At 34.3% G+C, this 24,791-nt stretch overlaps 1 protein-coding gene across 4 annotated transcripts in view; it reads right to left on the bottom strand.

The window, feature by feature from the left end:
* CNKSR2 (connector enhancer of kinase suppressor of Ras 2) overlaps window positions 1–24,791 on the bottom strand; it is a 245,805-nt gene that overhangs the window by 160,632 nt on the left and 60,382 nt on the right. For all 4 annotated transcript variants that reach the window (XM_008154569.3, XM_008154570.3, XM_028129718.2 and 1 more), the window contains exon 4: window positions 21,363–21,450. In XM_008154569.3, the coding sequence (XP_008152791.1) occupies window positions 21,363–21,450 (88 nt within the window). The remainder of the gene's footprint in view (window positions 1–21,362; window positions 21,451–24,791) is intronic.

Raw genomic sequence — 24,791 nt, 5'->3', positions numbered from 1 at the left:
CTCTGGCCACCCCCAGATCGGAGTGCCTCCCGAGACCCGCCCTCAGCCTTTGGGAGGTGCTCCGATCGGAGGGTGGCCAGATGAAAACTGCTGCTGGCGGAAAACTGGTGCTGGCAGCCAGGTGAAGGAAAGTCTATTGCACGAAACTTCGTGCAACGGGCTTCTAGTATATTCATAAAACAGTACATAAGTTATTAATATTGAATGCATAAAGTAAAACAGTCTATGTCTAATGCAATATACAATTATATTTCATGAAACTTTATAATTATAAATGCTATATAATTTTCATCTATCTCTTTTTAGTATATATTATAGTATAGTTGTATAATTAATATAAAATACTGTTTTGCTTATAAGTAATATTTAAATGATTCACCTATGCAAACCTTTGATAATGGTATCTGCATATAGAATACTTCACATGTTCAATTAGTAAGCTTTCAAAATATCGTTATATGGTTATGTGGTTAATTCCTGTAATGAGTTAGTGTTATATTCTCATTCATTCATCCATTCACTCAAGTCACAATTCCATTCACCAAAAAGGTGTTTTGGGTATCTTCTAAATGCAATTCACTGTTAGGCAATACTGGGTGATCAAAGATAAATTAAACTTGGTCCTTGGAGATCATAATTTCATTATTTAGTGGAGGAAAAAACATTCAACTACTAATACAAAGCAGATAAGATAAATGCTAACAGAATATTCCATAAAAAGGAGATAACTTCTGACCTGTTAACTCTGGAATGACCTTATGGAAGAGATGATATTTTAGCTGGCATTAAATAGTTTTTAAGTCTGGAGATTGGTGGTCCACAGTCCAGACCATTTTAGATTGTGCAAACACATGGACAAAGGCACAACCAAAGGACTTGTATGCATGCATATTAGCATAACCAATGGACACAGACACTGGGGCGGTGGGGGCTTTTCCTGGGGGGTGGGTGGGAGTGGCCGGGGGGGGGTCAATCGGGGAAAAAGTAGACATATGTAATACTTTAAACAATAAAAAAAAATAAGTAAGGAGACTATTTGGCCAGAGCATAGGTTAAGTGGGGTGGATGTAGTGGGAAGGAAAGCCTAGAAAGTAATGTGTAGTCATTTTGTGGAGAACTACCAATGCTAGACTGGAGAAATTTTTGTTTGTTAGTTTTAAAGTAAATAGGATTTTTATTTTTCTGTAACATTCTATTTTGGAGCTCCTTTCCATCAGGTAACAAAAACTTATCTCAGCCAATTAATGATTTATTGTGACTTTCCTTCATGAGGGGTTAAAGTCAGTGTAGCTAACCTAGTGCCATGGTTGGTGCTTAACAGCAATGTGAAAGGTGACTGTGCTGGGTTGGGGTGGGAGTGGAGTTCAAACTCTCTGGTCTAACTAACAACTCCCATAGCCATTTCTTGTTAACTCATCTCATGGTTCCTTTCCTCTTTTCCTTTTCCTTTAGTTACAAGAGTAACTTTGATGCCATGTCTCAGATAGGGAATCTAGGTAAAGGTGCGTTATCTTCTGAAACATGCCATGTAAACATTTCATCCCAAAGGAAAATGGAAAAGTGTGCATTTTACTCTGATACAAGGGAGTGCTCACAGATGTTTCAATATGGGAAGTATGTGATCAAAGGTATGTTTTATGAAAATGATGGGGAAGAAATTGCAGATTTAGAAGGGAGAAAAACTGGAGGTAAGGAGATCAGTCAGAATACTCTTTCATTAGAAAATATGTATGTAATCAGGGCTTGAACTAAGGTTATGAAGGTGGAAGAGGAGATGAGAAGAGTTGGATGACATACACATAGCCAGGAATGAGAGAACTGGGCAACTGATTCATTAGTACAGAGAATCACAGAGAGGCAGAAATTAAACATTACTCCAGGGATTCAAGGCTCAGCAAATGGATGAATGACGTAGTAGATATAGTAGGAGAGAATTTGGAAAGAATAAAATAATTTTGGGAATGTGAAATTAGAAGTGGCTGAGAGGACATATTACACAAAGCTGTCTAGCAAGCAGCTGAAAACACTGAACTAGATCTAAAATAGAGCCAAATGTGGGAGATACTGACAGTTAAAGGTACAAGAAAAACAACACATTCATAAGAAAAAAGTAAGTATAGTGAGAAGATAGCTGAGGATAAAGCTCTGACAATGCTTGTGTTTAGGAGCCAAATAGAAGAAGAGTAGTTGCGTGGCCAGGCATAAATGGAGAAAGTAATGTTCCAGACACATATCTAATAAGACTTTTAGCAATAACAGAGTTACAATATTATGCTCTATTTCTGTGCTGCCTAATTGGGTAGCCATTAGACACATGTGGCTATTGGGCATTTAAAATGTGGCTAGTGCAAAAGAGATAGAATTTGTAATTTTATTTAATTTTAATTAACTTAAATTTGCATTTCAATTGCCACATGCAGCTAGTAGTTACCACATTAGACAGTAGTACAGGTCTAGAGAATTATACTAAAGTCTATTCAAAATGGGAAGACATTTAGCAAGCATTTCAAACAATTAACATTAAAAGCAATATCTGGGAAGAAAACGAAGGGATATAGTTCTCAGGTATTAACCATATGCTTCTTTTTTTTTTCTTTCAGCAAAGAGCAAATTCCAGTATATTATGACATCTATAGTAGCAGCACAGTACAATGAAACCAGTTCTCTCTGGAAGGATAATAGATAGTAAAGAGTCACAAAAAGATACTCAAAGCACCTACTACATAGCTTTGTGGGCATAGAGAAAACAGTGCCAGGGAGAAAACATTTGCAATGGATAAAAGGTATCAGTCCAAACTAAATTTATATTCATTAAAGACTGAAAGCTGTCTGAGTATCCTGAGTGCAAAGAAGAATAACCATGGTGAATAGATAGGCGTCAGCAGTCTTCTTGAATATGAAATAAAAATGCAATTGTTTAACAAGCTAGAAGTAGAATCACCCCACAAAGACTTCCTCGGCAATTCCTTCACCATTTTGACAGCCTCAATGAACATAAACTCGTTAGTGGTCAGGCTGTTTTGGGAATGAGAGGAGCAAGGCTCATGGTATCTACTGAAATTAAAAAGAAACACACACACATTTTTAAAAAAAGAATAAGCTTAAGATTTTAATTAAGTTAAATAAGGTTATGAATTGTAACAAAATGAGCAATAAATAAAGAATTGGATGAGAATGTGGGTGGGCATGACCTTAGAGACCTGTAGTCTTTGTGTCTGTGAACATATTCACATTTTTCTGTACCTTGCATCACATCCCTGTTCAGAATTCTACTTCAGCTCTCCCCCAGAAAGTCATCTAAACTGAAGCACTCATTTAGCTCTAATCACTTGTCTTTCAGTTGAAAATTAAAGATTTATATCCCAATAGTTGAATGGGTGTGGAAACTAATCTTTTAGTACGTAGAGACTTGTGGGGTGCAGGCAGAAGAGAGGCTGATTGATTTTTCAACATCCAAATGGCTCTCTAACATATCCAAAACCACTGAGGCTTTTCAAAATTGAACTGTGAAAAGGGATAAAGAGTAAAAATGTCAATTCAAGGTACAAATGGCAAGAAAACTCATTAGAGTGAGACTGTGATCCCTGTACTTTAATAGCTTTGTTTTAACGACCTAAAGATGCAGTGAGCTAATCCCCATTATGAACTAAATTTGTTTATTCTGCCTGTCTTGAGTTAAGACTTAAATGGTTTTGAATGGCCCATCTGATAACTAACTGTACATATTTTATGTTTCCATCCATTATCTATTTGTTAGTCTTAGTCTCTCCCATTAGACTGCCAATATTTTGGGAAAGAAGAAACTCTATATTCAGCAGCACTGTCTCTTTAATTTCTCAAGGTGCCCTATACACTCTATAAATATAATCTGAATTTATCAGTTATGATTTTTTATTCAACTCTCTATTTTCACATTCCATAATAAACATTTTACATTGGTCTTACAGATGAGATATAAAAATGAAACCTGTAAAGCCATATTTTTTATTTTTTTTTTTAAATTTCTTTATTAAGGTGTTACATATGTGTCCCTATTCCCCCATTACCCCCCATCCCCCCCCACTCATGCCCTCACCACCCTGTTGTCTGTGTCCATTGGTTAGGTAAAGCCATATTTTTTTTAAAACCAAACTTTTAATTTCTGAATAAATTAGTATAGTACATTTAGTTTCTTCACACTTTGATTTTGTACAAAAATAAACTGAGTTTCACAGTTTTAAAATAATTTTAAATGTGAGTTTTCTTTTAAACCTAATCTATATGATCTCAGCAGATATTTTCAACAAAATAATTGGAACTTTCTCTGTATGAAGATTCATATTATGTAAAAGATATCAATAATTTTATATGCATACAACGAAACTAACGGTTCTTTGTAATCAAAAAGCCCTCTCTAGCTATTCTTCAGATATTCACAGTATTTATTATAATGACCATCCAATATATTACAAGGGAAAGAAAATCTGTATAGCATATGATTGTCTATCCACTATGCTGTACACCTGAAACGAATACAAAATAATATTGAAATGTCAACTGTGTTGAAAAATAAAATTTAAAAAAGAAAGCCTATGCGCAGCCGGTGTGGTTCAGTGGTTGAGCCACGACCTATGAACCAAAAGGTCACCAGTTCGATTCCTGGTCAGTGCCCGTGTCAGGGTTGCAGGCTCGATCCCCAGTAGGGGGTATGCAGGAGGCAGCCAATTGATGTTGATGTTTCTCTCTCATCAATGTTTCTATCTCTCTATTCCTCTTCCTTCCTCTCTAAAAATAAATAAAAACACATTTAAAACAAATTTTTAAAGAAAACGTATAGGGTCTAAGTGATGGGAGACAATTTTTCCCTTGTGACAAATTCAAGTAAAGAGTTTAAACAAAGATAAATACCATGCCCCGTTATAAATAAAAATGTAAACTAAACATTAATTCTTCAATTCAAAATCATCCACTTGGCTGCCATACAATAAATAGAAATTATGGTATATTTGAAGCAAATTTCAAGTAGTAGTTAAAAATTCCTCACCCCATATATCTTAGTCCCTTTTATCTATTTAGATTGTATTTTCTTGGACAAAAATGGAACAATTTTTCTCAGTAACTGCAACATTTAAAAAGTGCCATTTATATGAAAAGATACTTAAACGATAATAGTTAATTGTCCAAATAAAAGTACTAGCTTAAATCTAGGCTTAATTTGGTCTACCTTCAAAAGAAATATTACACAGAATCAGTACCACTTAGGGCAGTGATGGGCAACCTTTTGAGCTTGGTGTGTCAAACTTCGCCAAAAAACTGAGCATAACTCGGGTAGTGTGTCACTTTGAGGAAAAAACTAACTCCAAGACTCTAGTCGCAAATGTTTCATCCTCAGGAGCAGCAAATGTTTCATCCTCGGCATGCGGCCGCGTGTCATCAGAAATGGCTACGCGTGTCAGTGTGACACGCGTGTCATAGGTTCGCCATCACTGACTTAGGGGTTCTTAGTAGTAATACTGAGTGATTATGAGGCAGAATTTTAGGCTCTGAAAAAATTCTAGAGGTCTTCCCCACTACCACCAAACCTACCGTCCATATTCCAGTAAGTTATACTTAAAATACCAAGAGACACATACACATGCATATAAATATGCTATTGAGATTCTTCAAACTTAATCTTTACCAAGCTTTTTTTTTATATTTAAAATTTTCCACATAATTTAACTTGATTGCCTCTTTCCTTATATTCAAATAAACATTGCTGTCCTTAACATTCTTAATGGATTAATGGTTGTGGCAAACTTTTATTATGATTTCTAAATATATACTTCCTTTTTTAAAGGTAAAAGTAAACTTCCTTGAGCCACTAAAATCTACCATGGATATGTGATTTACGTTGTCCAATGAAATGTGAGCAGAAGTGCTGTCTCATTTCTATGCAGAAACTTTAAGAAGCAGTGCATAATTCACCACGCTCTTTTACCTCTGCCATGATGACCAGCAGTGTTCAATAAAAGATTATTCTGGAACATTCCCCCCTTTCCCCCCAATGTAATCCTAGTATCTGATAGCATACAAAAGAGAACTAAGTATGTGATGGACATGCTTGCTTGCTTTAGAATATGAACACCTTTCTAAACAGGATGGGTGTCTTCTGATGCAATGAGTTCTCTATTAAATTTCAATGGAAGTGATTTCAGGATGTGTCACTTAGGAAATGGCAAGGGAGGTCACCTTTAATTCCATTTTCATTTCAGAAAGGAGCACATTCATTTAAAGTAAGTAGCTAACTTTAGACTTTGAAATGCTGAAAGCCAGAAGCATAAAAATAAATGTATTTAATAAAATATTATAATAGCCATGACAGAAGTCTACATAAAAAAAGAGGCTGTTCTGGGCTCTGAAGTGAAGAGTATATAGAGTAGAGCTATAGTAACCCAGGATGAACATGAAGCATGAGCACTGAACCTGAGTTTTATTATAAGCCCCTAATATTTTCAGGTTGTTTTATTACTGCAGCATAATATAACTTACCTTAACTGATACAATCCTATACCAAATAAAAGCAGAAAAAAATAGAACACACATGCAAATGAAGACCTAACCAATGCAGAGGTTAATGCAATAACTATTCCATGAATTTTACATGCTGTATCTCTTCATTCTAGGAATTATGAGTTCTACCTTTTAGAGGTGCTTTATCACTCCTCACACATTATAATTTACAATCAACCTCAGATTGCATTCTGCTACATTGATGCAAATCTAGTCTTTTCCCATCTTGTATTTGTAGATAATTTTGCCTCATTTTATAAGAATAATTTATGCTTATTTGTCCTAATTACTTATATCTGCCTGGTTCTTCAACATGCCTCTGTTAATTAAAATTTCAACCCATTAGTTCACTTGTATAAGGGTGCATCTGAATTACCTAACTGATATCTGTAGTCATCCTAACCCAACTCAAGGGGCCTGTGTTATTAAAAACTTACTTTGTCAGCAGAGGAAAAGTGCCTTAGAAAATTAGTGCCTATAATTAGTAACTCTATATTTTCTTTGGTTTGTCATCTTATCCTTGATAATAAAAGGCTAATATGCAAATTGTCCCATCGACCAGGAGTTCCACCAGGAGTTCAACCAGGGGGTGGGGCCAGCAGGCCAACTACCTGCGGTCCCCCCCCTGCCCCCCATCCCCGATTGCCGGACTCCACCAGTGCACGAATTCATGCACCGGGCCTCTAGTGTAGGTATAAAAAAATCTATATTTTGATTTAATGATATAATACACATAAAGCATAATATGAGTTATAATAAATGTTAAACTATAAATTATCATTATTCCTTCTTGTTTTACTAACTCTAGTTCCTGCCCCTGTCTGTTGACACCACATTAGTAGTTTCTAGCGCTGTTTTTTTCCCTTATTACAAATGACCAATGACCATTTTTATTAATAATATATTTGATGTTTCAAAGAAAAAGTCTAATACTCTTGGATATGCATTTATAGCACGGACTATAAACAACTGATAACTACAGTTGTACATTCTCAATTTTAGTCTTCTTTATAAACGAAGGAGATATGACTTATAAGTAGTTGAGTCTCCTGATCCACAATTCTTAAACATTCAGCCTATGGTGAATATGAGGAATATGTATTTTTTGTTTGTTTGTTTTGTTAATCCTCACCCAAGGATATTTTTTTCCATTGATTTTTTAGAGAAAGTATAAGGGAAGGGGAGAGACAGAGAAAGAGAAATATCAATGTGAGAGAGACACATCGACTGAACTGGGGATTGATCCTGCCACCTAGGTATGCTCCCTTGACCAAAGCTGAATCTGCAACGACCCTTCAGTCCGAGGGTCGATGCTCTAACCGAGAAAACAGGTTAGGGTGGGAATATGTATTTTTAACAAGCTTCCCCAGATGAATCATGGTTTGGGAAACACTGTCCTTGATCACATACATCTTCTTCCTACCTCACACTCATGTCATACTAAATCATTAAAGTATAAGTACAGCACAGTGGTCATCAACTTTGGCTCCATAATAGAATCAATTGAGGCATCATTTAAAAAACACTCTTTCCAAGCCCTAAGGCAGAGAATCTAATTTAATAGGTCTTGGATGGGGCCCAGATATCAGTGTTTTTAAAAATCTCTTTACTTGATTCTAATGTGAAGCCAAACTTGAGGAGCAATGAGCATAAAAATATGACAAACCACATCAAAGCACCTGCATTTAAGTCCCGGCCATGCAACTTATTATGTCATTTTCCCTCTCTGAAATTCTATTTACTCACAAAATTGAGATAATGACAGAGAGTCTACCTAATTCACGTGATTATTGTGAGGAATAAATCTGATAATATGTTGTAAAAGCACTTTGCCAACCTCAAAATAATGATATTATTCCTGCTTATTAATCTTTATACAGCCCCTTTTTTGCTAATTATTTAAAATGTCATAAGTAATAAAGTTAATCCAGATGATATGGTTTGAGGGAGGGGTTACAAAGGTAAACAGAATAGCCCAGAGCAAAATATGTTTCCATTCTACAAGGCAGTTCACAATCCTTTTAGGGAGACAATGTAGATAGTTTAAAGGAGAAGAAACTGGAAGCCTAGTGTGGTATTGAGTGGGGTGAGGAGGGCTGTGGAAAACAGTGATATATTAAATAGGAAATCAATAGTTATGGTATTAATAACTGCTGAAAACACTAGGCTAGACATTTAAAAAGGCAGTAAAGACTTTGGGGATAGCACTTAAATGGGAGCAAGATATATAAGAATATATTTATAGAACAAGAACTAAAAAAGATACCCTAATCAAACCTTTTGATTCCTTATGTACTTTGATAATTCCCACTCTGGTACTGTGTAGTTCTATAGCACCATATTCTAAATTACTTTATGGCTCAGGATTCCAATTTGGTAGATCAAAATTGAAAAATTTTAAGCTACAACAAAAGCATTCTAAATGATTCTCAGAAATGAATACATGGATTTATTTGGGGAGGGTGGGAAGCAGATTGGACAATAATGAGAACCTCTTTTTTAAAATCCTTACCCAAGGATATGTTTTTATTGATTTTAGAGAAAAGGGAAAGTGAGAAATAGAGAGAGAGAAAGAAACATTGATGTGAGAAACATAGATGGGTTGCCTCCCATACACACCCCAACAGGGGATCAAATCCATGAACTTTTTGGTGTACAGGATGATGGTCTAACCAACCAAGCCACTGGCCATCATAATGGAAACCTTTTCAAGCTCCAAAACCAGTCCCCTCCCCTCTGAGCCTCTGGTCTTCTCGTTCTCTACCGTGATTTCTTTCTCCTCCCCTCCACAATTCACCTGTTTCACAGCAGAGACTGGTACTGTCACCACTGATTTCCCCCAACTCATATCCCTGTAATTTCAAGAATTAATAGGAGAAGGAATAGGAAGAATCAGCCTTAAAGTTTAAATGACTAATTTTGTATATGTAACAATCATGATATACCTGGATGTCATCAACTTTGAAAAATGAGAATTTTCTGTTTACTTCTCTTTTAGGTCTTCATCAGCATCAAAATGAGTTACAGCAGCTAAATTTAAAATCTGGTGATTTTTATAACTGCTTCTGCATTCAAACTGCTGCATTATGTTGTTAGGTTCAAGTATACGAAGGAAACATGGTCTCCCACTGATATGTTGCTGGAAAAAACGTATTCTAAGAGCTTTTCAGGTAATTATGCCTATTCTTTACAATACTATGCTAAAACTTGCGAAGTGGACGTCTATTTAATGTTAGTTACAGTGTGGAATCATATGCCAAATAAGAACTTTTTCATAATATGTTACACTAAAATCCATTGGTCTAAAAAATAAATTCAATAACCTTTTTTTTGAGTGAACTTTTAAGGGGAAAATGAGTCATTTCGTTCTTTCAACTAACTCATATTTTCCAGACACTGGAAACATAGCAGTGCATGGAGCAGATACCTGCTTTCGCCAAGTCTCCAACAGCTTATAGTTTCTGAAATGGATTGGTCTTACTTCTGGTTCAATTCTTTACAAAAGAAAAAGTATAGTATATTGGAAATGGTAGCATATCAGGGACTCTTTCGAAATTTATTTTAGCACCCTAAGAGTTAACAATCACCTAACCCAGCTTTCTACATCTGTTTCCATATAGGTAATATAGCAATAATGTATAAGTTCTTCTATCTTTTTAGGGTCTTTGTGAGAAAATTTAAAAAAACTCTTGAAAGGTGAACTGCACAAAACATGAATTCAAATCCTGCCATTTGATTGTTAACTCTTGGGGTGCTAAAATAAATTTCAAAAGAGTCCCTGATATGCTACCATTTCCAATATACTGTACTTTTTCTTTTGTAAAGAACAGAACCAAAAGTAAGACCAATCCATTTAAGAAACTATATGCTGCTGGAGACTTGGTGAAGGCAGGTGTCTGCTCCATGCACTGCTATGTCAAGTGAAACCACTATATCAAGTGAAAAATGTATGCAGAATGACACTATTCATACTAATTTCAAGGACAAGTATAATTAAATAAGATGTTTGAACAAGTATATGAAACTATTTTAATAACAACAACAAAAAGAAATAATGAACCCCCTACAAAGAGGCAGGGTGGCGAGATGGAGGAGGAACCCAACTGTGAGTAAAACAATATTCATAATGTTTTGTTATTAAATTAGATGGCAGATTCATGAGTATTATCATGCTTCATAACATGCATTCTTTTGTATATTTATATAAAATATTACATAAATTTAAAATGCATATACTGAACAAAACAGATGTCTGAGCAATACTATCCTGCCATTTGCTAGATAAACTTTAAAAAATATATTTTTATTGATTTTTAGAGAGAGGAAGGGATAGAGATAGAAACTTCATAAACTGATGATCAAAAATAGATCCAGAGACAGAGAAGCATCGATCAGACTGTTAAACCTCAGAGGGAAGGTAGGGGAGGGTGGGGGTAAGGGGGTGAGATCAACCAAAGGACTTCTATGCATGCATATAAGCCTAACCAATGGACACAGACAACAGGGGGGTGAGGGCATGAGTGGGGGTGGGTGGGAGGGCAATGGGGGGATAAGGACACATATGTAATACCTTAATCAATAAAGAAAAAAATGTAAAAAAAAAAAAAAGAGAGAAACATCCACCAGCTGCCTCCTGCACACTCCCCTACTGGGGATCAGGCCTGCAACCCGAACCAGGAATCAAACCCATAACCTTTTGGTTCATGGGTCAATGCTCAACCACTGAGCAACACTGACTGGGCTAAATAAACATTTCGGTTAGTACTGTACAGTATGCCACACATCTAGTTCTTCTCTTACTACTAATGGTAATGCTATCTATATCTTTTAAAGTGTTTTGGCAGGATGCTCAGATAACATACAATATAGTCTAGGTTTGTAAAAGAATAAACCTATGAAAATAATATATTTCAGCATTTTCATATAATATACAGTAAAATTTTTAGTTTTTGTTCATAAGTCAGGCCAGTGACAGAAAACTGGAAAAATAATATATTATTATATCTCAATGTTAAAATAGTGCTTTTCTAAAATCTTAATTAGCATGCAATAATTTCATCATTCTTATTTTCCTTTTCATTTTGAGCCTTCATAAAATTGGCAGCTACCAATAATCATTTTAGTATCTTTTATATCAAGAATGAGAATTTCTCTCTGTGTATGTTTATATCTATTCTGATTATAATGCTATATGCTAGGCCTTTGGAGAAACATAGGCATACACATATAACATAATGTCAGCTTTGCAAATTCTACATATTTTTGTTTTATATTTGTCTTCAGAAAAAAGTGTTCATGTTATCTGGGTACTATGCCTAATAGTTGATATCTAATTTCTGATTTACCATATTAAGATTATATAGAAAAGTTTTAAAATATATTGGTTTTGCTTCTGCATGATCAACTAAAAGAGCTGAAGAAAACAAAGGATTAAGTATCTGAGCCACATATATATATATATATATATACACACACACACACACACACACACACACACACACACACACATAGTGTGTGTGTGTTTAAATACAAAGTGAAAAACAGTATCACCTTTCATATTGTCTTCAACAGGTATGCTAAGTAATATCATTCATATTGTTTAAAAGTACATATAAAGCTTGTCCTGGTTTTTGGTCTGAAATGCCCCAGTTTCAATCCCAAGAGTCCAGGCCAATTTTCAGGTCACCTAGAATGTCTGGTTCAGGAAAGTTTAAACACTAATTCTCAGAATATAGAAAAAAATAGTATTTAAAAATTGTGTTTCAGATGAATCAGAGACTATCTTGGCTGGGCTTTTATGTTTTAATATTACACGAACCATAAAATATGTGTTCTGCCTACCCTAGTATATTTATATGTATATTTTAGAACTTTACATATATTTAACTACCATTTGAATCTTAATATCCCTTTTAGAACACACATTTTGTATGACTAACTATTATGTACTGGCCTTTTGCTTTTACATATTTTGAGTTCTCCATTTTCAACTCTAGGTTATGTGAATATGTAAATAGGGACAGCAAGTTAATAGGTAATCAAAATAAATGTCTGCATTACATTTAAACATGAACATTTCAAAATATCTTCCAGAACATGCAGCACAATCATCCATTTGCATTAAAATCTAAAGAACACCCAAAATTCAACCAAAACCCCTTTTAAAAAGTAAGTCATTCTAGAAATACATTAATCTTCATTGCCACTAACTACCAAAAGTAAGCGGAGTATCACTCCTTTAAATTTTTTTTGTGGAGTAAAAAACTGAGTTTAGTTTCCAAAGGCATTTTTGCTATATAAGTTAATTAAACTTGCCATTTACTAAACAACCACAAAATGCCAGGTTAACAGCAAGAACAATCACAATATTCACAGCAGTAAAATTTTTAAAGACTATGGAATAATAATGAAAATTACCATATTCAAAATACATATGTGTATATACATGAAAATAGGCTGAAATAAAATAGGCAAAATGATATCAGGGTTTTTCTTTGGGTGGAAGAATTATAAGCAAGTTTCTTTTTTCTTTTCATTACTCTAATAAATTTTCCAATAAAACAGGTGGTCTTACTTTTATAATTTAACAGTAGAAAATAATTAGGGGAGTCTAGAATGGGCTGCATACAAACCTTCATACTGATGCATACAATAAACCAGGACCATAAACTACCTTTCAACATCGAAATTAACTTTAATTTCTTGGTGATAATTCTCTCAGTTACGATTTTTTGAACAGCAAATGCTATTTCTTCAAATTTTAGATTGTGGGGAAGCAAAGTGTTGACTATGCAGTAGGCAAAAATTACAGACTTAAAATAGATTGATGTTTTGGAAATGTCTCTAGGATTTCTTTTTTCTTTGCATTTTTTCTCAGAAGTTATTTTACAAAATCTTATCTGAGGAGACTACTGATCTTCCCCCCCTCCTCCCGCTGACTTTCAGCTGGAAATAGTAAGGGAAAGTAATGTGTTTTGAACACTATTCAGAAAACCAGTGATATGCAAAAATGTATATACAGGGTTGAAAAATGAGCAAACCCATAAGGAAACAGAAATTTTCATTCATACAATTTAGAGGAGACTCTTTCAGGTAAAATTATATTGTCAGAACTTGAATTTTAAAAGGGAGGTTTTTTTCACTCTGTATTTAACATTTCGAGTCTGATTTTACATGTTTCACAAGTTGACATTTTTCTCTCAGCATGTGATTCAGATTTCACTGTATATGCAGCTGAAGAAAATTAACACCAAATACAAAGAGAAAAATAATGTGTACATCTATCATTTAGAACAAAGTTGCTATTCTAATTTATTTTGCCTAGTCTCTATTTCTCTCATTTTATAAAGAATATTACTTTCTTTTTTATTTTCCTCTTCACATTAAAAAAAAATCCTCACCAGAGGATATTTCCCATTGATTTATTTTAAGAGAGAGTAGAAGGGAGAGGGAGAGACAGAGAAACATCTATGTGAGAGAGACACATTGATTGGTTGCCTCCCACATGCACCCCGACAAGAGCTGGGGATTAAGCCTGCAACTGAGGTAAGTACCCTTGACCAGAATTGAACCCGGGACCCTTCAGTCCACAGGCCGATGCTCTATCTACTGAGTCAAACTGGATAGGTCTCCTCTTTACATTTGTGAACTTCTGAAATAATTCTGATTTTATTCTCCAATAATGTATAGAATTATGTTTGTAGATGGCACAGGCAATTACATGGTTTGTTCAAGGTCAAATAATCATGAAGCAAGAGGGCTAAGACTAAAGTCTTTTAATACTCTATCCACACCCTCTTTCCCTTGCTCCAAGTGTTCTAAGTTTTACCAAAGTTTCACCCTGAAAACCATACTTTTGTGCCCGTATCTTAACTGGTGACAATATAATTAATCACTTTTGTGTTTGAAGTGGAAAATATAAAAATGGTACAGACGGAATACTTTCAGGTGAAGCTAATACCCATTAGGGTAGGCATCTTGGCAATTATTTCAATGCTGACAGGAAATGCGTGGGTACCTGTCTCATTTTTCTGATGAAGTTGCTGACAGTACTCTAAATGAAGCTTCAGTTCTTTGGTAGAATTCTTTCCTTTAAAGATTTTAAAACCAGTTTCCAATTTTTTTCTCAAATGCATTATTATACACAATCTTATATGGGGAGGAAGGTGTTAGGGGGGATCACTTTAAAAGACTTCAAGTATAACTATCTAAACCCATCACAACTGGAAATAAGTAAAACAGAGGAGATTAAATATTTATCAGGGTTTTTCCAAACAGACTTTGTTAAAATAAATTTACATTATCTTTCCCCTTTAACACTAGCATTACTTTAGATCTAAGTAGCCAATATCAAGAAGCACTTTCCACTTATTTCACAGTACCACCCCCTTCTGAGTTAAGATTGGAAAAATGCTATTTGTGACAGTTTATTTTTAGATATTGATCATCTCATCTTGCTGCAAAGGGAATAAAATAATTAAAGTTGAGTGAAGAATAATTTGAAGTACAACATATTTCAAAGCATAACTATCATAACTGTTCAGATGAGATTTCTTGAAAGCCTGGTAATAAATGCATGCCCTAGATATCTACACTTTGCTAATTCAAATTGGCCTCTTTTGCTGGCAACTTAAGTTTAATTCCCATCTTCAGATACTGCATATAATTCAGATAATGCAGTAGTTAGTGTGTGTGTAATGGCTGAACGAGACAATCAGATGGGCATTGACTGTCAACTACACAATTTATTTTAAAATACAGTATTTGTCTATGCTGTGCTGTTTTATCAAAGTAGTATTTCTTCAATATACATAACACTCATTTTTTTTCTGATAACTCAAATTCATTTTAGAAAGTTTGGAAAATACAAAATAGAGTCTAAATAAAAGGAAATTATCCATAGTTTCATTATCAAGAAACAAACACAACTATTATATTTCATTATTTATCAATCATCATCATTCTTATATATTTTTTTCATTTCAAAAATTTAATAGACTTCATTTTTGGAGAACTTTTAGTTTCACATCAAAATTAATAAAGTACCAAGATTTCCCATATACCTCTTGTCCCTCATACATGCATATCCTCTTTCCTATTGATAGGAAGCAACAGACCATAGAGCCCAGAAAAACTTGGTACCAAAGACAGGACACCATATAACAGTAGAAAAATAACAGATTATTTAAGAAATGATTTACAAACATTAATATATCATGCCTATATTTAAGTTTCCTCTAAAAGATATGCTTTGTTGGCATTATATATTTGCATAGTGTTTCAGATGTTTTGTTCACTTCATTCTAGCATTGGAAAGTGCTTATGAAGATCAAAACTCTCATTTTAACTAATGAACAAACTGAGATGTAAAGTAATATCTCTAGATATCACTGGGGTTCCTTACATGAACACCAGAGGTAGAACTGTAGCTTTTACACTGGAGATGAAATAAAAATGAATAAACAATTCAAGCATTTAATTCCAAATATTTCTTGGAAGAGTACAAACAACATGTGCTAACCACAGGGGATAATTGAGACTCAGGTCAATTTATATTAACAAGTTTGTATTGAGAACCTACTATATATGAAAATGAGCAAGACATTGTTGCTATTTTCAAGGAGTTCATAATCTAAGGGAAGTCAGATCATTATTATTCACAGCAGAATATAACTGCTATAGACGAGATGTGAAATGCTATGTAAAGTAAGTTAAGTGATTTCTGCCTCTGCCCAAAGAATTATAGCTAATAAGTCAACAAAAGGGACAAAATAGAATCATAAAAATAATGTAAAAGTATAAAGAAAAAAAAAACAAGAACATAGGGGAAACAGAAGACAAAGGAAAAGGTGGTGTATTTAATTTAATCCCAATCATGTCAATAATTACAGTAAATACAAATGGTCCAAGTAGGGGGAAGGTACAAACAGTTGTGTAAAAGTTTCATGCATGAGATGCATTTCCTAGAGGCCTTTAAAGATGGGACATAATTTTAACAGGAAGAGATAAAAAAACACACACACCACATTGGGCATGTTCTGAGGAGGTCCTACAACGTAAAATGATGAAAATGCAAAATCTATTTTATGAACAATAAGTCATTGACATGAGCTAGTGTACAATTGAGATACATGGAGAAATGAAAAATAAAACTGAAATTATGTTAGGACCATAATTGGAGCCCAAGAGAGAAGTTTGCAATCAAATTGGAAATTAGTAGAAAATTGCTAGAAGTGATAAAATTGGAGTTGGGTTTTAAATAGTCTGAAAGTGATCAATGCTATAGTAGATTAAATCAGGATATAATGAAGACACACTTTACTAAGAGAAACTTCATTTAATATCCGTTTAAGGTACAACTAGAAAGACCTAGTTAAAGTAGATGAATTAATATACCAAGTCAGGTAGAAGTTGGGATGGAGTGAGCAAGACAAGAACCAAGAACACCCATGTATAGAGGTTTTTATTTGAAGCATCTTAAAGGTGACACGTGAAACAGGACATGTGATGGAAAAATGAGAATGAAATAGAAGGAACTGTGATAAATATTATGAGCTACTAAACTTTAAAAAACCAGAAATAGCGAATGTTAGAGCAAAATGAACTAAGAATGTCAAGGCATCCTCTTCGCAACAGAGTATTTAGTGGGTGGAGGATACAGAGGTCCTTCTACATCCTGAGTATATTTGGTGTATTTTAATTAAATGAAGTAATTTAAAGTTTTGTCAAGAAGGAATGTACTTAAAAGTTCAATCTCTAAAATCATCTTTCTATTCTATCCAATGGTTCCTGTCCTGTAAATAGGAAAAATTAAACCCATTATGCCTTGAAGATAAGGTTAAGCCAAATAGTGCAGCAATTAAAAGGTCCTGTTGAGAGCACTCACAAACCTCTGTGGAAATAGCAGAATGGCATATGTTTTCCATGAAGTAATTGCCAATATATGTTCATACATTCTGGAGACAAATAAAAACTGAATCACTTGTTGCTTTTATGGTAGGTTTTTAAAATACCGAAATGGGTGGGTTAGTCATATCTGACACAAACTGCACTTCCACCAATGCACGTTTCTCTACAGGAAATCTTAACTCACTGATAATCATTTCAGCTATTAATCTCAATGTAACTTCTGAAGGTGAGAGTGACAAAGGTCTGTTCTGGAATCTGTGAGTTTTAAATGTAAAAAAACTCCATTTCTTATTTTTAAAAACTTTTTATTGACTTGGAGTGACATTGGTTAATTCCATTTCTGACCTCAGTCTATAAATAAAAGTTAAAAGAGAGGTAAATTTTCCATCCGGTAATATTGTTTAAGCCCTCTTGATATGGGAAAACGTTAGATATGTATGAATTAAATGAAAATGAATACACTTGAGTACTCTTCTTAAGATTTTTGAGAAATAATCTTCATTGCCATTTATTATTTCTTTTTTATTTAAAAAATTTATTTATATTATTGAAAGTTATTACAGATGCCCCTTTTCTTTTCCCTATTGACCCCCTCCATTCTGCACCCATCACACCTCCAGGCCTTCACCACACTATTGACTGTGTCTATAGGATATGCATATATTCATATGAGTACTTTGGTTATCATAGTTGCCATTTCAATTTGCACTCTTGGTATATAAGGTAACAAAGAGTTAGCCAATTATTTAAAAGTAAACCTAAAACTAGCCAATCAGATCCAGATGTTTGGAAGAGACATGAGGAAAACACCCACTTTCTGTCATAATTATGCTTGGAAATGAAGTTATTTTGGAAGTTTGACATGAAACGGATTGCATTCTCATAGAACTGACAAGTATGAGATTCTCAGGTATGAAATGTTGAAAAAATAAACATTTTTACTGTTGACACTATTATAGATGTCCCCATTTCCTCCCCCTTTCCCCACCTCCATCTAGTCCTCACCCCCCTTCCTCTGAACTTCACCCCACTGTTGTCTGTATCCATGGCTGTAAATAAATATTCTTTGGCACTCCCATTTAATTCCATGATATTTCAATTGTCTTGGGTCTCATCCTACCTAATAAAACAGTAATACACTAATTGACCGTACCTTCACTATGCCCACAGCCAATCAGGGCACTATGCAAATTAACCCAGTAAAGATGGCGGCCCCCACGCGCTGCCCCGCCCCCCATCGCCGCGGGAACCGGGGCCGGCGGGAGGCGCTGGGGCATCCTGCCGCTCCCATTGCTGCTGGCGGCGCAGGGCGGGCAGTGCCCGCCCCATGCTGCTGCCGCCCGGGGCCAAGCCCAACCCTGAAAGAAGGTGGAAGGCAGTGGCCAGAGTCAAGGCCTGGGTCCCTAGTGCTGGCGGAAAACTGGTGCAGGCAGCCAGGTGAATGAAGGTCTATTGCACGAATCTTCGTGCAACGGGCTTCTAGTCTATATATATAAAAGCCTAAGCAACTTGCTGACAGGTAGCTATGACGCTCACTGACCACCAGGGGGAAGATGCTCAATGCAGGAGCTGCCCCCTGGTGGTCAGTGCACTCCCACAGCAGGAGAGCTGCTCAGCTGACTGGCACCAGACTGCTGGGCTCATGGCTGGTGAGTGCAACTGCAGAAGAGCAAGCCTCTCCCGTCTCCGCAGCAATGCTACCAGTGGCTGGCTCAGTGAGCCGTATTGAGTGGGAGTGGCATGGTGCCCAGCCTGGGCTCGGGCTCCTCCCTGGCTGTGCACAGGGCCTCTAGTGTATAAATAAAAAGCTGTAATAATACATATAATACAGTTATCACAGATACTGTTATGTAGCAGGTAAGTGTTAACAATATTGTATTATTATGAGTGTTTGTATATAGAATGCTGAGCACATACCCAATATTAAGAGACTATGAACAATTATCATCCTAATAATGTGTAATAAGTATCCTTAAATCGGAGGAAATGTCTTTCACAGTAAAATGGAAGAAACTAATATCTGTTATTCACAATGCAAATCTCTGGTCAATTTTAATGCCTTTAGAAGGCAGATTTTTAAAGAAATTTCACTGATTATACAGAACTAGAAGGAAAATTACCTATAGGTTATATTATTATCCTTTACCCCTGTGCACTAGAACAATGTATGAAGACCAGAGTCAGCTATAACACTAGTGAACGTGCAATTCCCTGGGCTCTCCCATAGTACTTTGGGTTGCTTTCCAAAGTATCTGAATTTCTAACAAGTTTCCTTGTGATGAGAATGCTGCTTGTTAGCAGACCATACTGGACTACCACTGCCCTAAAACTGAGGTCAGCAAACTAAGGGCCATGGGCCAAATGCATCATTTTGCCTATTTTTGTGAAATAAGTTTTAAAGGCACATAGCCACACCCCCCATTCATTTACACACACACACACACACACACACACACACACACACACACACACACAGAGCTGCTTACACACACACACACACACACACACACACACACACACACAGAGCTGCTTTTGCATTACAACAGCAAATTTGAGTGATTGCATCAGACATGGTAGCCTACACTTTATAGCCTACACCTAATAGCCTACAAAGCCATAAATACTTACTCTGGCCTTTTACAGAAAAGGTTTGCTGAACTTATTTTAAAATGCCACTCTTTTTCCTATTACACAGTTGAGATTTTTGAATTTCAGAAAGGAAATTTATTGATACAAAGTATGAAGTCATGTAGTGACACTGTTAGGGTACTTTAAAGCTCATAACATGTTCACCATCTTCATGCATGTCTCACAGCAATGAGTTGCCGACCTTCTCACTGCCATGATATAATCGTGATCAATGTCTGATGTATTCCAGAATTAAAAGTCACAAAATTACTATCCTTTTTGTATTGAATGACATCTTAAAACCTGCAGTTTCAGAGAAATGGTACAAATAAAATTTATACAATACAACATAAAATATACGGAAGCATTTAAATCTATATTAATAAAATTTGTTATTTGTTAGAGAAAATACAGGCAATAAGAGAAACTCTTAATAACCCCTGGTAATAAAGAACAGGGAGTCAAAGGATAAATTAATTCACAAATTTCCCCAATAATCTTTGTATTGTTGTATTTCATCCTTTGCTTGCCCCGTTTCTGCATCATTGGATAGGTTAACAAATAGATAGCATTGCCACAGCAGCAAGAGGTTGACAGCAGCCTTACACAGAGTGGTGGCTGCAGGCCTCAGACCTCTCAAGTGTGTTTTTGTTTTTAGATTTAAATAAATTTTTGTAGGATATACTGTATAGTAGCCAATTTACCTCTCTACCATTTCTCCATATCTTATGCCAGGCTTGGTTTGCATATTTTTATATTAGCTACTGCACTCCTGAAGGCATGTGATTTGCAGATACCTGACATAGATAATATTCCAAGTAAAAAATCAGGTCATGTAAGTAGATCATGTAAGTGTTAAAGGCTATTGTGTACATTTGTTTGTATGTTTGCCTATATAAGTGAAACTAATAATTGTACTAATAAGGAAATAATGGTGTCCCGGAGCAAAAGTCTCAGATTGTTATTCAAATGGGACAATTTCATTTTCTGAAAGGCAATATAGTCAACCCCATGAAAAAGTGTGAAACTAATAACAGACTTACGATCTTATTATAATGGTGCCTCTAGAGGTTCAGTTTAATTTTACATCTTCCAGTAAATAAAATCCTTGTTTATTGGGCTATATGAATTATTTTCCAATGAATAATTACATATTTGGTTTCTTTAGAATCACTTGTTTTTTAATGAGAGACTCCTAAACCCATATCTTAACTCTTGGTAAATAGGAATACTTCACATTGATAGAATATTAAAGAGCTAATAAATTAACAGAAGGAAAGTTTGTCAGCTAATACCTGTTGCACAATTGTTGTCAGTTCCAAGCAGAGCTGTATGACATTATTCCTTGTGACTGAATAGTCTGTGACAGCAGCGAACGGTGATCTATAAAGGAAAAAAGAAAAACTGTGATTCCATAAATTCCAAGAAAGGTTCCAAAAATTATAATAGCCTAAAACAAGATTTTGAATAATGTGAAATAAATTGTTCATAATGATAAAACTATTTAGGACATTATTTAAAAAACTGAGAGAAATGCTTTGAAGAAAATTAAAGTCAAGTAATATAGTATTTGTTTTCCATAAAATTTCTCACTTTTTTAGATGCTAATATTTAGAAGTTCTTTGGTACTTCTTACAAGGTCTCTTTATTACATCTAAAACAAATCAACAAAAAAGGAGCACATTAGGCAAAGACAACATTTAATTTACTTTCAAATGAAGAAAGATTTTGAGTACAATACATCTTTGAGATATTCACAATTAAGAGTTAGCAATGATAGCTAATACTTACCAAGGACTTACTATGTGCCAATTACTGTTCCAAATGCTTTACATGCACTAAATTATTTTCACAACAGCTTTATAAGATAGACACTATTACTATTCCTATTTCATCTTTGATACATATTGGTAGTTTGTGTTTTTCAAGGACGTGGTCTACTTCATCTAAACTGTTAACTTTTGCATGAAAAGTTACTTGTAGTATTCCTTTATTATCCTTTTAATTTTTATTGACTTCTCTATTGTGTTTCTGTTTTTAGTTTCATTGATTTCTGCTCCTTTATCATTATTATTTGCTCCCTTGCTCTTGCTTTGGGATTATTGTGCTGTTATTTTACTATTTTCTTTAATTTTACTTTATTGTAAGAATATTTAACATGAGAACTATCCTCTTAACATTTTAAGTGTACATGATAGTATTGTTAACTATGAATACACTGCTCTACAACAGATCTCTGGAACATATTCATCTTGCTTAACTAAAACTTTATGCCAGTTGATGGACAAATATACTTTTTTTCTATTTTCTTGAGATGGGAGCTTAGATAATTGATTTGAGATTTTTTTTGATATAAGAATTTGCTGCTATAAATTTCCCTTCCAGTATTGTTTTAGCTGTGTGCCACAAAACGTATTTGTTCTAATTTCATTCTACTTAATGTATTTCTTCTTATTTTCCTTCTTCCTCTTTTATCCATGTATTATTAAGAAGTGTGTTGTTTAATTTTTACTTAGATTCCATTTTGGTTAAAGAACACATTCTGATTTCAATTCTTTTAAATGTATTAGAAGTTTGTTTTATGATGCAGGTCTGTATTAGTGAATGTTCTATAGGCACTTGAAAAGAATTTGTATTCTGTTTTTGGACAAAGTACTCTAAAAAAATATCAATTATATCATGTTGCTGATGGTATTATCCAGCACTTCTAATTCTTGCTGACTTTCTGTCTAGTTTTATCTTTTTTTTGAGAGAATGGAGAAGTAGCCAACTATAATTGCGAATTTGTCTATTCTAGTTCTGTCAGTTTTCATTCCATGTTCTTAGAAGTTCTGTTGTTTGTTACATACATCTTCCAAGCAATTTCTGTTTCTTCTTTTTTGAGTTGTCTAGTATATGATGATCTATTACATTTTTGTTTTTAATTTTATATCACTTGTAAGTAGTTGTTTTTGATTTGAATGTAATATTCAAATAATACACATTAATCCCCAGCTTCTCATATCTGTTACAAGTATTTTTCCCAGTTTGGCATCTGTCTTATATATTGTCATGTTTTTAAATTTCATGTAGTCAAGAGTCAAACAGTATATTTATTTTAATTTTAATCCACATTTTAAGTATTTAATAAGTCTTTCTACATCTAGATATAATTTTGTCTACATTTTCTGTAGTTTCTTATGGATTTATGTTTTCCACTTATATAAATGATATACCTAAAATGATTTTAGTGATCTGTCAGTGTTCTATCATTATTTATTTTCCAAAAACTTAACTAAGAGCCACAGTACCATTTATTAAATTATGCTTTTTCCCCAGTGGTTTTAACATATTGTTTTCTAAATGATTCCATATACCACAGTCTATTATGGACTCTCTTCCACTAATCTGTTTACTCCTATTCCAAAACTCAGTTTGTGTGTGTGTATGTGTGTGTGTGTGTGTGTGTGTGTGTGTATTTATGAAACAGAAGGAGATATTATCAATTCAAATGAAGTTAATTATAAAAATGTTATTAATCTATGATTTTAGTTCAAAAATTAGCCTATTTAGTTATAAGTAGGACCAGCTTTAAAAATTCTATCTTGATGGAAGTTTTCTAAACCTGAATTGTAGAGATGGTTGCATGGATATATCCAAATTTACTAAACCTCATTAAGTTGTACACTTAAAACAAGTGAATGTTATAGAATGCAAATTAGGCCCCTATAAAACTATTTAAAAATGCAAAATATAAGCATTTCTAGGAAAAATTATTAATAAAAATGCTACCTAAAGACCTTTTATTTTTGCTGCATTGAAGCATAAAAACTATCATTTTAATTAAGAATTCAAAGATGCTTCTGGCATCATTAAAAAGTTTGGATTGCTAGGTTTGAAAATGTCAGTCTGCTAATAAAACCTAAAAACTTCATTCAAGAGTGATAAGATGAATTACAGCATGAATTTTCCCATAAATACTTGAGACTCTCACTTGCTCTTCAAAATATACCAAAAGAAAAATCCATTGATGACTGAATGCCTGTAGCAAACTAATTCTAAAGCATGTTTTTCCCCCTTTCCTGACCACTCATTTTCAAATAGAACATGATTCTCGATCATGATTAAATGTTAAGAAAACTGGGATGGTGGGCGATGTAAACATATAATAAGGAAAACACTAATTTTATTTTGTAATGAATTCCTCTAAAGTTTTCATTTTAAAGACAAATCATTTACAACCATACCAAAAACCATTCTTAGGTGTGGTGATTTTGCCTATATTCATACATAAAAAAAGCTGACAGACTGGGTTCCAATCTCTGTGAGTTACCAAAGATGACTATTCAATCATCTATGAAATAAATAAGTGGACCTTTATAGAAGAACTGAGCATGATAAGCTCAAAAAAAAAAAAAAAAAAACAACACACACAAAAACAAAATAAAGAGAGGAATTTGTTCTAAACTCTAAAGAAAACCCAAGATAAAGCTCAGACTGCTTACAAAAAGAACACAGTGACTTTAAAGTCAAGGAAATAAAATTCCTGGCAAGAAAGTTTTTTGATGCCAGAAAGTTTTTAAAATGATAAAATCCTTGGCTTATCAATAAATGGCTGTTATGGATAATAGGATGCTTATAGGTCTTTATAGTGCAAAGGTTTATGGTCCTACAAGAAATTATTTTTTGTATGCTTTAAAACAAAAGCATTGCATTTATGAAAAGGTTATTAATGTTAAGAAATC

The sequence above is a fragment of the Eptesicus fuscus genome, chromosome 1 (assembly GCF_027574615.1).
Source record: "Eptesicus fuscus isolate TK198812 chromosome 1, DD_ASM_mEF_20220401, whole genome shotgun sequence".
NCBI classification, from domain to species: Eukaryota; Metazoa; Chordata; class Mammalia; order Chiroptera; family Vespertilionidae; genus Eptesicus; species Eptesicus fuscus.
Note: the sequence above shows the minus strand (reverse complement) of the source record. Positions and strands in the feature narration are given on the sequence as shown.